This window comes from Ambystoma mexicanum, chromosome 2p, assembly GCF_040938575.1.
Source record: "Ambystoma mexicanum isolate Mex_15411 chromosome 2p, UKY_AmexF1_1, whole genome shotgun sequence".
In the NCBI taxonomy this organism is placed as follows: domain Eukaryota; kingdom Metazoa; phylum Chordata; class Amphibia; order Caudata; family Ambystomatidae; genus Ambystoma; species Ambystoma mexicanum.
The window spans coordinates 1,224,073,573-1,224,088,753 of NC_090923.1; the positions used below are offsets into that span (position 1 = coordinate 1,224,073,573).

The 15,181-nt window shown below is 49.0% G+C and overlaps 1 protein-coding gene across 1 annotated transcript in view; it reads left to right on the forward strand.

Annotated features, from left to right (window-relative positions):
• The window catches only part of UBA1 (ubiquitin like modifier activating enzyme 1), a gene marked incomplete in the record, with an annotated part of 790,705 nt that overhangs the window by 597,716 nt on the left and 177,808 nt on the right, over positions 1–15,181 (forward strand). The window contains 2 exon segments of the mRNA XM_069645505.1: positions 6,367–6,441; positions 6,702–6,891. Of these exon segments, the coding sequence (XP_069501606.1) occupies positions 6,367–6,441; positions 6,702–6,891 (265 nt within the window).

The following is a 15,181-nucleotide window of genomic DNA, read 5'->3' on the forward strand; positions in this document are numbered from 1 at the left end:
GCAGTGGTTCTAGAACAAACTACCATTATTTGTCCCGACCGCGAACACCGCTAGCTAAAAATGGAGGAGCCATGTTTTTCAAGATGGCGCCTTCAGCCCCTTTGTTTAAACGGGTCCATGTCTTTTTTTCGCCATTTCTTTTTGGAAAGGTCCTTCTAGTGTTTGTCTCTGCACACCAAACCAGGTTTGGTCTCTGTTTCCATGCCTTTGGGGGGCTTCAGAACTGAAGACCACCTCTGGCGCCTGAGTGTCTGGGGTTGGCAGGAAGTGAGGGAGGTGCCCTAAACTCCCTGTGCTTAGTCTCCTAGGAGACTCAAATGCACTCTCACGTGATTGGCTGGCTGACCGGCAGGCAAGGACAGCCACCCTGCTGGGTAAGTGAAAGCTAGGCTGGAATGAATGGTAGGAAACTGTTTGAAAGGCGTGTCTCCTGGACTGGAAAGCAGTCGACCACTGGAACCGAAGACGAGCTGGAAGAGGGCGGCTGCTGCAACTCCTGGACCGTTGGTTTGCCTGATGAAACCCTGCTGCAGGTTCGAATTGCCAAGTTCATCTCGACAGAGAAGCCCCTTCAAGGACGACTTCTTCCTTTGAGTTGGTGGGACCAATCAACTTGTAAGCCACCTGGATACCATTCTCGAAGCTGGTTAGGATTAACCAAAGGGGAGGACACCAGCTTGTGTGCTTGATGAACAGCTACTCGAGCTGAAGTGACTCCATTTTGTCAGTTTTCCAACGATCCCCTGCAGTGCAGGAGTCCCCGACATCCTCGCTCTTGTCCCCATAACTGAGGCTCAGGAACAGTGAGATCTGCAGGAACTGCCAGGAACCGGCGTCTTCAGCTGCATCTTTTGCTTCATACTAAGGTACTGTGCCAACCCGATTGAGAGAACGCTTCTCTTGTGGTGAAAGTTCATGGAACTTTCCCAACTTGCAGGCCCAATCAGCTTGTGACCCAACATATTCTTTTTCATACAAGCTACTTATAAGAACTTTGGCAAAGACTTTACTGTTTACTTCAAGAACTGCTCTTTCCTATCCAAGACACTAGTCCATTGACTTTGGCCTGTGCCTATTGAACTGAATCAAGTCCTCTAGTGAACTATAACTATTTTCACTGCCTAAGAAAGTATTTATGATCTATTCTGCTAACTTGTGCCTTTTTGCTCCCATTGAAAGTAACAAATGCCATTTTGCTCCTATTTCAGGGGAGATTAATTTGTTCAGAAACTTATTGGTTTGCTATTGAAGTGTGTTTGTGTAGAATATTAAGTTGCCTCCTTCTAGTGAATGTTTCCTAAATGATTGTTTAATAAATTACTAAGTGTTTTACCAAGATACCTTGAGTATAAGTGTTTACTTGAACCACTGTGATTGTAAGACCTCTGTGTAACCCCTTGTACTGCTCAAATTCCCTCTTGAGATAAGCCTGGCTGCTCAGCCCGCTACCACAAAACTGTGTAGTATAGACTTATACCAATGGTTGCTTTTTGCTTACACCTGTAGTCCTAATTATATGTGGTGGTCCCAGAGGGTACTGCATGCAATTCTGCCTAACACAAGCAGTTGGAGAAAACACCAGAGAAAAGGATGCCAACCCTGAGCCAGGCTCTGACCCCTCCAGGATGCAAAAAGTGGGGTGGGGGAGGGGGGCGGCGGGGGGAAGTGGAGGCCTCTGCCATGCTCCAGGGCACGGAAATTTCTTCATTGAACGAAGAGGACATTGTGTCCGTTCACACGGTCCAGGAGGACATGGGAACGACGGCGGAAACGCAGAGGACGACCCTAAAATCGAGGGGTTCGACGGCGGAACCCAGCAAGCATACCCCACAAGGACATATCACTGGACATCCTGTCAACTCTCCACGTGCTGGTATCTGAGATCCAGAGGAGGATGCTGACTGCACCCCCAGGCGCCTGCCCTGGTAGTACCTGCCCCCCCTGCCTGCCAACCCCACCCCGGCTAAGAAGAGAAAACTGCATCCGACACAGCCTCAGCAGCCTCACATGCCCTCCCTACTAGGGATACGGGCACAAACGTTTCCCCACCCCAAAGAGCTTCACCACTGGACGAAGTGGGATCAGTCCACTCCATGGTCACCCACGCGTCTGAGCTCTTCCAGCTGATGCCAGAAGAAACTAAGGAGGAAGGTTTACTTTACCAGTGCAAAGAGTAAGACCATTCTGGCAATGCCTCTCCTGGACATCTGGGATGAGGAATCCAATGTCCGCGACGGTACAGGCTGGAAAAGAAATACCGGGTGCCGGAGTCTGCACCCAAGTGCCTGCAGTTGCAGCCTTCCCCAGACTGTGGTCTCTGTGGCTGCGGGAAGAAGTCCTCAAATCCATTGTCTTCAGCCTCAGTTCTCCATGACAGTGACGGGAAGAAGTTGGATGCCATGGGTAGGAAGGTGATCGACTTGGTGGCAACAATGATCAAGGCAGCGAATGCTCTTGAAATCCTTGCCAGGTTTGACAGGGAGCTGTGGTATAAGATGGCCCTGCTGCTGGAATTTCTCCCGACAAGCGGGTCGAGGCACTGGAGTATCCGGCAGGGCAAGGTGGCATCGGACCATGCCATTACTGTGGCCCTGGATGTCAGACACAGGGTTCTGACAGGTGGGGAACGGTGTCTACCTCTGTCATCGTGGCTGGTTGCCACCAATTTTCAGCAAGAAGTTCAGATGAGGGTCCTTGACATGCGGACATGCCAACAGATGGGTGCTGGACGCTCTCGCCCATGGACACACTGTAGAGTTACAGCTGAAGTGTCCGTGGATACCACCGGTGGCCAAGCAGGAGCAGCACATCCCTCAGCTCCTGCAAGGAGTACGGGCCATGTTAAGAAAAGGGGCGATATAGCTGGTTCCAAAGCGACTCCGGAGTCTATTCCAGATACTTCTTGGCAAAGACGACGACCAGGGGCTGAAGGCGCACTCTCAACCTGCGGCGTCAAAACGAGTTCAAGTCCCAAAAATTCAGGATGGTCACGTTGCAACTTCCTGATGTTGCTGGATCTAGAGGACACTTACTTTAAACATCCCCATTCACAAGAAGCATCGGAAGGGCCTGTGCTTAGTCATACAGGGAAAGCACTACCAATGCAAGGCCCCACTCCCCCCTCCCAACACCCCTCCTTCGGACTGAAGTTGGCGCCCAGGGTGTTTTGAAGTGCCTGGCACAACTGGCGTCCCATCTACGTCTGCAAGGGATGCACGTGTACCCGTACCTCGACGACTGGCTCATCCGGGCCAAGTCCAGGGATATTGCTGTCGAACACACGGACAGGACCGTCCAGCTGCTGATGGCTCTGGGGCTCTCAGTGAACTATCCAAAGTCCTGCTTGATTCCATCGCAGAACGTGCTTTTCCTGGGGTCCAGACTCAACACGGTCTCCTGCCTGGCGGCCCCCTCAGAAGAGAGCATAGCTGCCATTTTGGACAAGGTGCGACAGCTGTTGGCAATGAAGATCGCCACTGTACGGACCATCAAGTCTCTGCTCGGCATGATGTCGTGTATCTACCTTCTCAGGCTCGGCAAGTTGCGGATGCGGCCCCTTCAGGAATTCCAGGACGCTCAGTGGGTCCATGTGTCCGGAAGCTTTGCAGACAGGATTGTGCTCAACGAGGAGTTCCGTGGAGCGATAAGTTGGTGGGGCATGCACTCCAGCATTGCCGGGGCACGGATTTCCAGAGTCCCCCATACCAGGAGACTGTCCCCACGGACGCGTCCCTGGAGGGCTGGGGAGCCCACACCGAACGTCTCCATGCCAGAGGCCTGTGGCTAACAGAGGAGAGGGATCTCGACATCAATGTCCTGGAACTGCAAGCAGTGTTCTGGGCCCTGAAGTAATTCCTTCCGTCCCTCAAGGGCAAGGTGGTGAGGCTCTTCACGAACAATACCACTATCCTGATCTTCATCAGGAAAAAGGGGCACCAGATCACCAGCGCTCTCCAGAGAGGCGCATTACTTGTGGCACTGGGCCGTCGCCCGAGGGTTTTCATTCTTTTTCACCTGGCGGGAGTCAAGAACACAACGTTGACTCCCTCAGCAGGGAACTGCGTTCTTGCCACGAGTGGAAGCTTGGCAGGATCAAGTGAACAACCTTTTCCTTAGGTGGGGCAGACCCCTGATCGATAGGTTTGCGATGGTGACAAACTCCAAATGCCAGAGATACGCCAGCAGGTTACACCAGCCGGGGAGCTGGGGGTGTTCTCCCGATGGGAAGGCCTGTTCCTGTACGCATTCCCACCATTGCCACTCCTGCTGCAAGTCATCAGTCAACTCAAACGGTGCCGATGCAATATGCTCCCAGTCGCTGAGGCAGATTTGGTACCCAGACTCCCAGCCTGTCGACGTCACCTTCAGTCAAGCTGCCAGTGGTCACGGATCTGCTCGCCAGAGAAGGAGGCGAAATCCTCCATCACAAACCAGGATCGCTGAACCTGAAGGCCTGGCTCCTGCAGCCTTAGAGTTTGGTGGGTACAAGCTACCAGCGGATTGCAGGGAGGTCCTTGCCAGGGCCAGAGCGTTGTCGACTCTTAAGTCCTACAGGCACAAGTGAAAGTGTTCTGCAACTTGGTGCCGAGTGCAAAAGATCAACCCTCTGAGGGTCACGGCCCCTCGGATCCTTCTGTACTTGTTGTCTTTGGCCGAGGTGGGGATGGCGCACACCTCCATCAAAGTGCATCTGTCGGTTATCTCCCGCTACACCAGGTCTCCGGGACGGTCTTCCCTTGGTCACACCGTTTAGTCAAGGAATTGGTCAAAGGACTGTTCCGATCGTTCACGCTGGTGAAGGCGCCTGCCCCGCCGTGGGAACTCAACATGGTACTGACGAGGCTCATGCGGGGGTGGGCCTTCGAGCTTATGCATCAAGCTCTTTTCGTGGGGAAACTGCTTTTCTCGTGTCCATCACCTCTCCCAGGAGGGTAGGTGAGATCCAGGCCATGACCTACAAGCTGCCTTATCTGACTTTCCACAAGACGAGGGTGGTGCTGCGGAAGCACCGCTCCTTCATGCAAAATTTTCTGTTGGAATTCCGCCTTAAAAAAAATCTTTGGTGTTGACTGTGTTTTTTCCGACACCTTCGCAGGCTGAAAGGACTTTGCACTCGCTGGATGTGGCGCGTGCTCTGAAGTTCTATATGGCACACACGAAGCGTTTCCGGAAGACATCTCAACTTTTCATTAACGTTGGTCCTGTGAACCATGGGAAAGCTTTGTCAAAGGCTTCCATTTCCAGGTGGCTCTCCAGCTGTATTACCCAATGTCACCGGTTGGCAAACCGACCGCTGCCCGGCTGTCCGAGAGCCCATTCCACCAGAGCGATCGCTGCGAAACGGTGTTCCTGTCTGGTGTGCCACTGCTGAACATCTGCAGGGCTGCTACTTGGAGGTCCACGCACACTTCACAAGATTCTACTGCGTCCACAGGGATGCCAGATAGGCGTCCAGGGTCGGCCAAGCAGTGCTAAGCAACCTATTCGCTTTAATGTGAGCCTGTTCCGGAGATGAGTCATTGTTTTTGTAGAGCCTTGTCACCTCCTGTGGTGCATAATGTTGTACTGGTATGTTTTCTTTATTAATGAGCATGTGAATCCATGCCAGACACAATGCTGGAGAAGGAACAAGTTACTTTCCTATAATTGTTGTTCTCCAGCATGGGTCTGGCATGGATTTACATGCAAACCCTCCCTCCCCCTGTGCGGCTCTTCTTGGACATGCTACCACTTTACATGTTTACCAAATCTGAAGATGGCTGCCAGAGGAGGTGCTTGGGGGGAGAGGGCAGTCATTGGTTGGGGCACTATGACCCAGAAATCAGTGATTGGTTTAGAGGAGAAATACAGTTTGTAGGTGACCAGTGAAACTGTTCTTTCTTATACCGAGGATTCCCGGCTTGACAACAGAATGTTAATGAGAGTGTGAATCCATGCAAGACTCGTGCTGTAGAACAACAGTTACAGGTAAGTAACTTGTTCCTTTCTGTTGTTGCCATCATGCCTTAGCTGCGCTCCTCTTATAGTGACCAAATGCGAGCTGAGATTGTCCATTCCTTAACCTGCCTGAAGTATTGCGTTGACTAGTAGAGATCAAATTGGGGAATAGGGTGCCAGCGGTAGTGGGTACTAAAAGGGCTAAAGGAAGCAGTACTTTGGTGGCAGATCAAACAGGTTTTGCATGGACAGGGGCAATTTGGGCAGAATACTCTGCACGATCTTCACTCGCTAATGTCCCTGTATTTTAATTCCAAATAATTATCTTAACAATTGAACTCTACAGGCCTTTGCATGTAGGCGACAAGCTTGCCACTGAGATGTGTCCTTTATAACTGTACAGGTCGTTAACTATTTGTTATTGCACAGCTCACCACATCGGGTGCCCCCTTCTGGTCCGGCCCAAAGAGATGCCCGCACGCCTTAACTTTTGATGCACACAAGGTATGTAACATGGCAATAGCTGTTGTATCGCCACATTTTCTTTTTTGGTTTGTGAACATGGAAGGGGTATAATGTATTTTATTTAGTTATTACTTACTTTGCCCTTTATCTCCAATCTGCTAAAATAACTCTTTATCTCGCCCTCTCAGTCCAAGTTCTAATCCCTTTCATCTCTGGGTGTAATTATTTTTCCTGTGTGCTCTCTACGTAGTTAGTTGAAAATTAAATTCTTGCTCACTCTTTCCATGCCTCTCTTCTAGACATTGCACATGGACTACATCATGGCAGCTGCCAACCTTTTTGCACAGAGCTATGGTATTACTGGATCCCCCGATCGGCCCGTGGTAGCCGATATCCTACAATCAATTCGTGTGCCTGAATTCACTCCCCGATCTGGTGTCACAATCCACGTCTCGGACCAGGAGCTCCAGAATGCCCATGCATCTGTTGGTAGGACTAAGTGGCCGGGCACAGCTCCACTGGTTTTTCCCCACTTATGTTTCATACATGACTGATAAAGAAACCTATCCTGCACTGTCTGGTGTTTTTAAATACTGCTGACTATTCTCAGATTATTATTTCGTGCACGTCTACCCCTGCTTTCTAATTGTTTACAAAACCTTTTTTATATTGTTTTCATAATTAAGCAGGGCCTCTTTCCTTAAGGATTCAGGTCTGCATATATGAAAGACTCCTATAGTGCTTTACTGTCGCTGAGCCTGTACTGTCAATTACCGGTAGCTCCTGTCTCCCTTCCTCCAGGCTTCTGGAACATCTGCTCCATGGGGTGGAGAAGGGGCCATTTGTTTACAGCAACCTGAAAAACCGATCTGCAAGGAATGTAAAACCCGTCTCTCACAAGGCCTTTCTCCCACTCCCCACTTTTCAGCCCACTTGCTTCCCTTCCCAATTCCTTTTGTGCTACACTGGAGACTGAATGTTATTTTGCCACTAGACCATCCAGGTGTCGCAAAATGGCACTCGATTGCCACTATCCATAACTTGACTCGTGTCACAAATATTTAGCCTTAAACATGCAGATATTGCCTGACAGTGTTTTGGGGGTATGCTGCAGTTTTTTTTACTTTTTTTATTTAGTTTCCACTGCCTTGGGACTCCACCCGCTCGTTATGCTCACCCACGCACTTGATGTGACTGCCTCTTACAGTGCTCTTTTCTATAGAGCTCTCAAGCAGTTTCTCTGGGTGCTCGGATTTTTTCAGGATCAGGTTGTCCGCTTGCTTCAAGGACTTTGTAGCAAAGAAGCAGAAGTAAAGTAAGTGTACGCACCACTGTAATCGCAAGCGCTCTGGTCAGGTTGTGTTTGTTGTAGATGCACAATTTACACCGCGCATAGCCTGAAGGGGACGAGCCCAAATGCATCCGGGCGCCAGATGTTCTTATATAATTCAGTTCTTTTAAAAAAAAGTCCAAAGATTCCAGGAGTCGGAGGTTCAGGTGGAGAGCATTCCATATTCGGGGACCAAAGACTGAAAACCGTTCTAACCCTTGGGATCTACAGAAGTCGTTTATCCAAAGAACAAAGCAGTCTCTGAGGGTAATGCAACTGAATCTTGCCCCTCTGGTAGACTGGTGCTAACCCATGGATGCACCTGAATACCAGGCAAAGTAACTTAAAGAGAATCCTCAGAGATCCCGGGAGCCAGTGTATCTGTCTTCTAAACTGTCTTCTCCCAGACTCCCTCGAAGCAAGGCTGACCAAGCCAGTCACCTCAACAGAGTGCTCGACCCCAGAAGCAAGGAAAGTCCACAAGGTGTCCAGGAACCGCGGTGGCGTTATTCACGAGAAGCGGAAACCGCGAAGTGCCGCTGATCTGAACTTTACTCATTGCTGCTACCGAACTTCGAATCGTAGTGCAGGAGTCCCCAGACGTCCTCCCTCTTGCCCCCACAACCAAGGCTCAGGAACAACAGGATCTTCCATACTACAACAGGAACGGAAGCCAGCTGGAACCTATTTCTGCAGACCTAAGGTACAGTAAACTAAGGGGTACGTACCTCTTTGTTGGGTAACTTGCTTGCTCTCAGTTGAGACTTGCAGTTCTTGCATTTGTCAGAGTTGCCTGCAGCTTTGCCATCCACAAGCCTCCCAGTTTGTGGCCCATCAGTGATGTCATTTTCTACAAAACTCTATAACATTGTGCAATACATTTTACTTACCTTCATGAAGTGCCTCAGCTCCCCTGGACTTTGCTCAATTGACATTGGCTGTCCTGTCTCCCTGAAGACTCTTCTAATCTGACTTTGTGTTTTGTTATGTCCCTCCTAAAAGTCATACATTGCATGGGGGAGGGCGGGTTCAAAAATACTTACCTGTTTGAGAAACTTGTTAACCATTGTTTCCTTCCCTAAACCTTTTCCTTTTGACACCAAACTCAGTATTGCTCGAAATGTATCAGTGATATATCAATGTCCACAGTGTCATAGTTATTGAAGTCACCTCAGGGTGTAGGAAGTGTTAGGAATAATTCTCATAAATGTGCCAATTCCTCCCATCATAGAGTCCTTCAGCTCTTTTGCTAAACTTTAGGACTTTGAACTTTCAAATGTGTTTTTAAATTTGTGTTTTACACTCGTGTTTTCTTTGGTTATGGAGTTTAGACAACTCCATGGGCATCATCTTTTCATGTGTCACACAGCACCCTCGGTGCAGTGGCACTGGGAAACGTTACAGGCTTTCCCAAGGTTTAAATACCTTCTCTGGGATAAACTACTGTTTCCCAGAGAATGTAAAGTTAAATTGACTTTACTAGTCTTTTCAAATTCCTAGATCCAGCACACCTGATCTTAAAATGGAGTGCTAGAGGGGTTACTTAGTTTCCCCTGTATCTAGATACCCATGTAGCAGTCAAATGCTACCCTTTACTCTCGAAATGGCTGCTGGCAGTGGTTTTACAACGAACTACCATTATTTTTCCCGACCGCGAACACCAGTAGCGTTAAATCGCGGCAGCCATGTTTTTCAGGATGGCCTCCGAGCCCTCTATGTAAAAACAGGTTCTGTCTTTTTTGCTGTTCCTTTGTGGAAATGCCCTTCTAGAGTTTGTCTCTGCGCGCCAAACCAGGTTTGGTCCCTTTTGTTTGTTGCCTTTGGCTGGTTTCAGGACTGAAGACCACCTCTGGCGCCCGAGTGTCTGGGGTGGGCATGAATTGAGGGAGGTGCCCGAAACTCCCTGTCCTTAGTCTCCTAGGAGACCCAAATGAACTCTGGCCTGGCTGGCTGGCTGACTGTCCGGCAAGGACAGCCACCCTGCTGGGTGAGTGGCAGATAGGCTGGAATTAATGGGAGTAAACTGGATAAAAGGCAAGTCTAACGAAATAACTGAAGATGAGCTTGAAGAGGATGGCTGCTGCAACTCCTGGACCGTTGGTTTGCCCAGTGAAGCCCTGCTGCAGGTCCGAATCGCTAAGTTCTTCTCAACAGAGAAGCCCTGCAAGGACGACTTCTCCCTTTTGAGTTGGTGGGAACCGTAAGCCACCTGGATACTCACCTCGGAGCTGGTTGACTTTCCTCAGAGTGCTGCAGGAAACCATAGAACCAAAGAGGGAGACACCAGTTTGTGTGCTAGACTACAGCTACTGGAAACAAAGATTTGCCAGTCCCAGTGCAGGAGTCCCCCAATGTCCTCCCTCTTGGTCCAACGACTGAGGCCCAGGAACAGCGATATCTGCAGGAACTGCCAGGAACCGAGGTCACCGCTGCATCTTTTTCTTCATTTTTAAGGGTACTGTAAAATCAGACTGAGTACTTAGCTCTCGCAGTGAGAAGTGCTTGAAACTTTCCCAACTCACAGGCCTAATCAGCTTGTGACCCAACATATAATTCTTCTTGCTACAAACTACTCCTAAGAACTTGTGCCAAGACTTTACCGCTGCACTACCAGAACTGCTTTACCCTATCCAAGACTTTAGCCCATTGACTTTGGCCTAACCTATTGAATAGACTCTTCTGGTGAAATCTAAATATTTGCACTGTCTAAGAATAACTTGTAACCTTTCACGTTCTGAATAACCTATTCCTTTTTGCTCCTACTTCAAAGTATTCTGAATGCCATTAAACTCCTCCTACAAAGTAGTCTGAATGCCTCAGAAACTTAGTGTATAGTACTGAAGTATATTTGTGTATATTTAACTGCCTCCGTCTAGTGAATGTTTTTAACTGACTTAAATAAATTAATAAGTGTTTAACCAAGAAACCTTGAGAGTAAGAGTTTATTTGAACACCTGTGATTGTAGACCTCTGTGTAACATCCTTACAGCTCACATTCCCTCTTGAGATAAGCGTGGCTGCTCAGCTCCGCTACCAAAAACTGTGTAGTACAGACTTATACTAAAGGTTGGTTTTGCTTACACCTGTAGTCCTAGTTGTGTAGTGGTCCCAAAGAGTACTGCATACAAACTCTGCCTAACGGGAAGTGTCTGTGTATTTTTATTTTATTCTTTACATTTGTAGAGCACACTACAGCCCAAAGGCATCAAGGCGCTATTACATGAAAGTGTACGTAGGCAAGATTACGGTTACAACATGTGGTTACTTGGTTACAGTAAGGGAGGTACTAGGTAACAAAATACAGTTGGGTATATTAGTTATGGTGTACAGAGTGAGCACTGGGAGTTTAACAGGTCAGACAAATAGCCTAGTTATGATGGCTTTGCGGAAGGTTAGGTGAGAGTCTATCCCCCTAAGGTGCGTAGGTAAGGTGTTCCAGTGTGTGGAAGCGATGGCTGAGAAGCTGGAGCCACCTGCACGCACTCTGTGGGTTTTGGGAATGGAGATCTGATTGGTATAGGCCATTCTGGACGGCCTAGAGGATGTTGGCATGGCTATTTGCTGGGCCAGGAATGGGGGTGCCAGATCATGGAGGCATTTGTTCCTAAGGGAGAGGATTTTGAAGATGATTCTCTCCTTAACGGGAAGCCAGTGGACCTGCCTTCTCAGGTCAGAGATGTGATCCTTTTTGGAGAATCCTGTGGCGGCCCTAAGGGCGTTCTGACCCAGTTGGAGTGTAGCAATGTTTTTACTAGATGTCCCCCCAAGGAGAGCATTGCAATAATCCAATCTTGATCCAATCGTAGCCCTAGCAATGGTAAGGCAGTTCTGTGAGATTAAGAAGGGTCTTGCTGCATTGAGCAGATTGGAGTAGTATGCCGAGGAAGAGGCAATGGCATTGACCTGCCTGTTCATAGTGAGATTAGAGTCGAGATAGACTCCCAGGGTCTTGACGGTTTGGGACACAGCAATGGATATATTACCAATGGTGAAGGAGCAGTATTTTTTGTCGAGTTTACCCATAATGGTCTGTGACGCAGTTGGCAGAAGCTCGGTTTTCTAACTGATGCACAGCAAGTTTTCTGCCATCCAGGCTTGGATTGTGCAATATATGGAGTTAAGGGTGATCCTGTCTGCCTCATAGTCTCCTGTAAGAGGGATGAGCACCTGGGTGTCATCAGCATATTTGGTGTATTAGATGCCCAGGGCGTCAAGAAGGTTGAAGAGAGGCCTGGTGAACAGGTTACAGAGGCTAGGCGAAATGCAGGAGCCCTGAGGCACCCCACATTTAATGTTGAGTCGGAGAAGACTTTCATGGCCCTTTCCTGTAGAAAGTGATCCACGCACACGCCTTGGGGGAGGTGATGGCAAAGACTGTTGTGATCCACGAAGTCAAGCGCGGCCAATAAATCGAGGCGCAGAAGGGGCGCGGGTTTGCCGGAGTCTCTGATGTTGATTTATTAGGTCAAGGAGGGTCGTTTTGGTCTCATGTCGTGGTCTAAAGCGAGACTGCCGAAGGCCCAGAAGACGGTGGTCTTCAAGCAATATTTGGACTTGCAGGTAGGCTGCTTTGTCCTTTATTTTCAGTAAGAAAGGGGGCAGTGGTAATGGGCCTTAACTTCCTTAAGGTTGGTCACGAAATGGCCAGACTGGAAGGATGCATTGATAAATGCTGTTAAGGGGGCATGGGTGGGGGCCACAATCTTTAATGAGCTGACCAGGACATACGTCACCCTTACAGTTGGAGGTTTAATGGTTTTTAGGAAAAAGAGGACTTCAGAATCACTCAAATCCTTGAAGTAGAATAACCGGGATGAGTTGATTTTTGTCTCCTTGTTCTGGTTACTGTTCTGGTTGGCAATTAGGAGGGTCAAGGCCTTTTGGTGAGCTAGGATTTTAATTTGCAGGGTGTTTAGTTTAAGCATGGCAAATTGGATGTTATTGCACCAGTTTTCATCCTTCAAGAGGGTAGGTGGTGGGATGGACAGTTTACAACTCCTTGAAAATGGTGAACATTTCTTTGGTGCCTGATTTTGCATTAGCTATCCTAGTGCTGAAGGAATTGTCTTTGATTATGCCCGATTTATAGTCTTTGGAAATGGCCTTAAAGGCCGATTTAGTTGCATCATTGGGTTTGGTTTTCCAGGCTGCGAGGGCAGCTCGCTTTTTGGCACGTAATTGGAGCAGGTCATGAGAGAACCAGGCGTTGATGTGCTTGGATTTCTTGGCTTTCCTGAGAGTGAGGGGAGCGATAGTTAACTGCCTGGGTGATTGCCAGTTTAAAGGCGCTAGCGAGAGATTCTGGATCATTCGAGAGAGGGTCCTGGAGAGCAGGCACCTTAAGGAAGGGTGTGATCTTTTCCGCAGTGAGTTGATGTGAGCTCCTGGTGATAGCTGCAGGGAGTGGGATGGTGGGCTTGGGGGGCCCTTTAGAGGTGTTTAGGTCAAATTGAATGTAGTGGTGGTCAGACCATGGGATGTGAGAGTTCTCAGTAATTAGCACCGAGCAGTTATGGTGGGTGACCCAGTCCAGCGAGCGGCCTTAAGTTTGGGTTGGGTTAGAAATAGCTTGCGAGAACCCTAAAGTAGATGAGGCTTTGTTCAAAGTGGCAGCGTGGGCGTCATTGGGATCGTTGAGGCCTAAATTAAGGTCACCTGTGAGTAAGACTTTGGAGGTCTCTTTCAAATTGCCTGAGAGAGTGAATGAGGAAATCATGGAATTCAGTGATCGGACCCGGGGGTTGATGGACTATGTGAAGAGCCAAGGTGAAGTTAGGGGAGAGATTGATTTTGAGTGGAAGGTAGTCACAGCTGTGGCCAAGGTCACCTTCAATCCTCCTAATAGTGAAGGTTTCTTTGGCGATGAGGGCTACTCCACCGCCTCTTAAGCGGGGGCGGTCTTGCCTGTAGATGGTGTAGCCATCCCGGATGGCAAGGGAGAGGGCTGGGTCCGAGGTTTCATTCAGCCACGTTTCAGTAATTGAGGTCTGTGTTCTTGAGGATGAGGTCATGGTTGTCCAGGGCATGAGCTGGGACAGAACGGGCATTGGCCAGAGGGCATTTAAGGGTGGCGGGAAGTACTGTTCCCAAGACGGCCTTGGAGACTTGGGGAGGCACCGGGTTGTCATAGGCTACAGACGGTGGCATAGTCATACCAAAGGGGGCAACAGGCACTGGCATAGTCATAGCATTGGGGTGGACAGCAGGCACTGACAGTCGTACCATTGGGGGCAACAATCACTGACAGTCGTACCATTGGGGGCAACAGGCACTGGCATAGTCGTAGCATTGGGGGCAGCAGGCACTTGCATGATATTAACATTCGATACTTGAGGCAGCATAGGCAGGGCATGGGCCGCAGGCACTGACTTGGTTACAGCAGTGAAAGCATGGGGCAACAATAGCATTTTGGTATCACATGCAATGTTGATAGTGTTCAGAGTAAGGGAGTCCAAGTGCATACAAAGTTGCTGTGACAGATTTAAGAATGGGTCAGGAGATGGCAGCGAACCTGAAGTAGGCTGCTTGGATAGCGGCGATGGTAGATTTACTAATGGGTGGCCAGTCGTAGTTCCAGTGGCCTTGGCGCCACTTGTCTCCTCTGGACCCTGTATGGAACTGGTTCCTGAAGGCGTGTGCGGACGGACTGGTCCGTCATTGCACTCAGAGACCTTGCGGCGTATGGTGAATTTTTCCGGTGAGGGGCAGGGAGGCGCAGGTGATGCAGCGGGTGACACAGTGCTGGAGTCGCGTGGCGGTGGAGACGTATCCGGAAACGTAGGACCATTAATGTGGCGAGCAGTGTGAGATCTCCTGTTTCCCAGCCGCTTGTTCCGTTTGTGTAGGTGCGGTGCATAGGAGGGTGGATTTGCTCCCTTCTAACGAAGGCTTATGCGAACTGACTGATTAATAAATCATTGTTTAATCAAGAAACCTTGAGTGCAAGTGTTATTTAGATACTTGTCACTGTGAAACTCTGGTTGTAACCCTACAGCTCACATTCGCCCCTCTTTTGATAAGCCTGGCTACTCGGTCACTCTACCAACATGTGTAGTACAGGCTTCTACCAAAGGTTGGATTGCTATTGCCAAGAGGACAAGCCTGGTGCAGTCTCCCACATGGTACTGAATACAATCTTGCCTAACACCTGCCTTATGTTCCTTTGTTATGCGGTAACTGAACAGTCCTTTAGACTGGCAGGGTTAGGTAAGAATTGATGTAGTAACCCTGTGGGAGACTACACAACTTTGATACTTTTAGTATAGGCCTGTACTACACACGTTGGTAGTGTGACTGGGCAGCCAGGCTTATCTCAAGAGGGGGTAAATGTGAGCTGTAGAGCTGTAGCAATGAAATCCACAAATACAAGTCGCTAAGTAACACTTATGTAAGTCGGTCAATATGTTTATTCGGATAGAAATCCATCACACATAAAAAAACATACAGTTC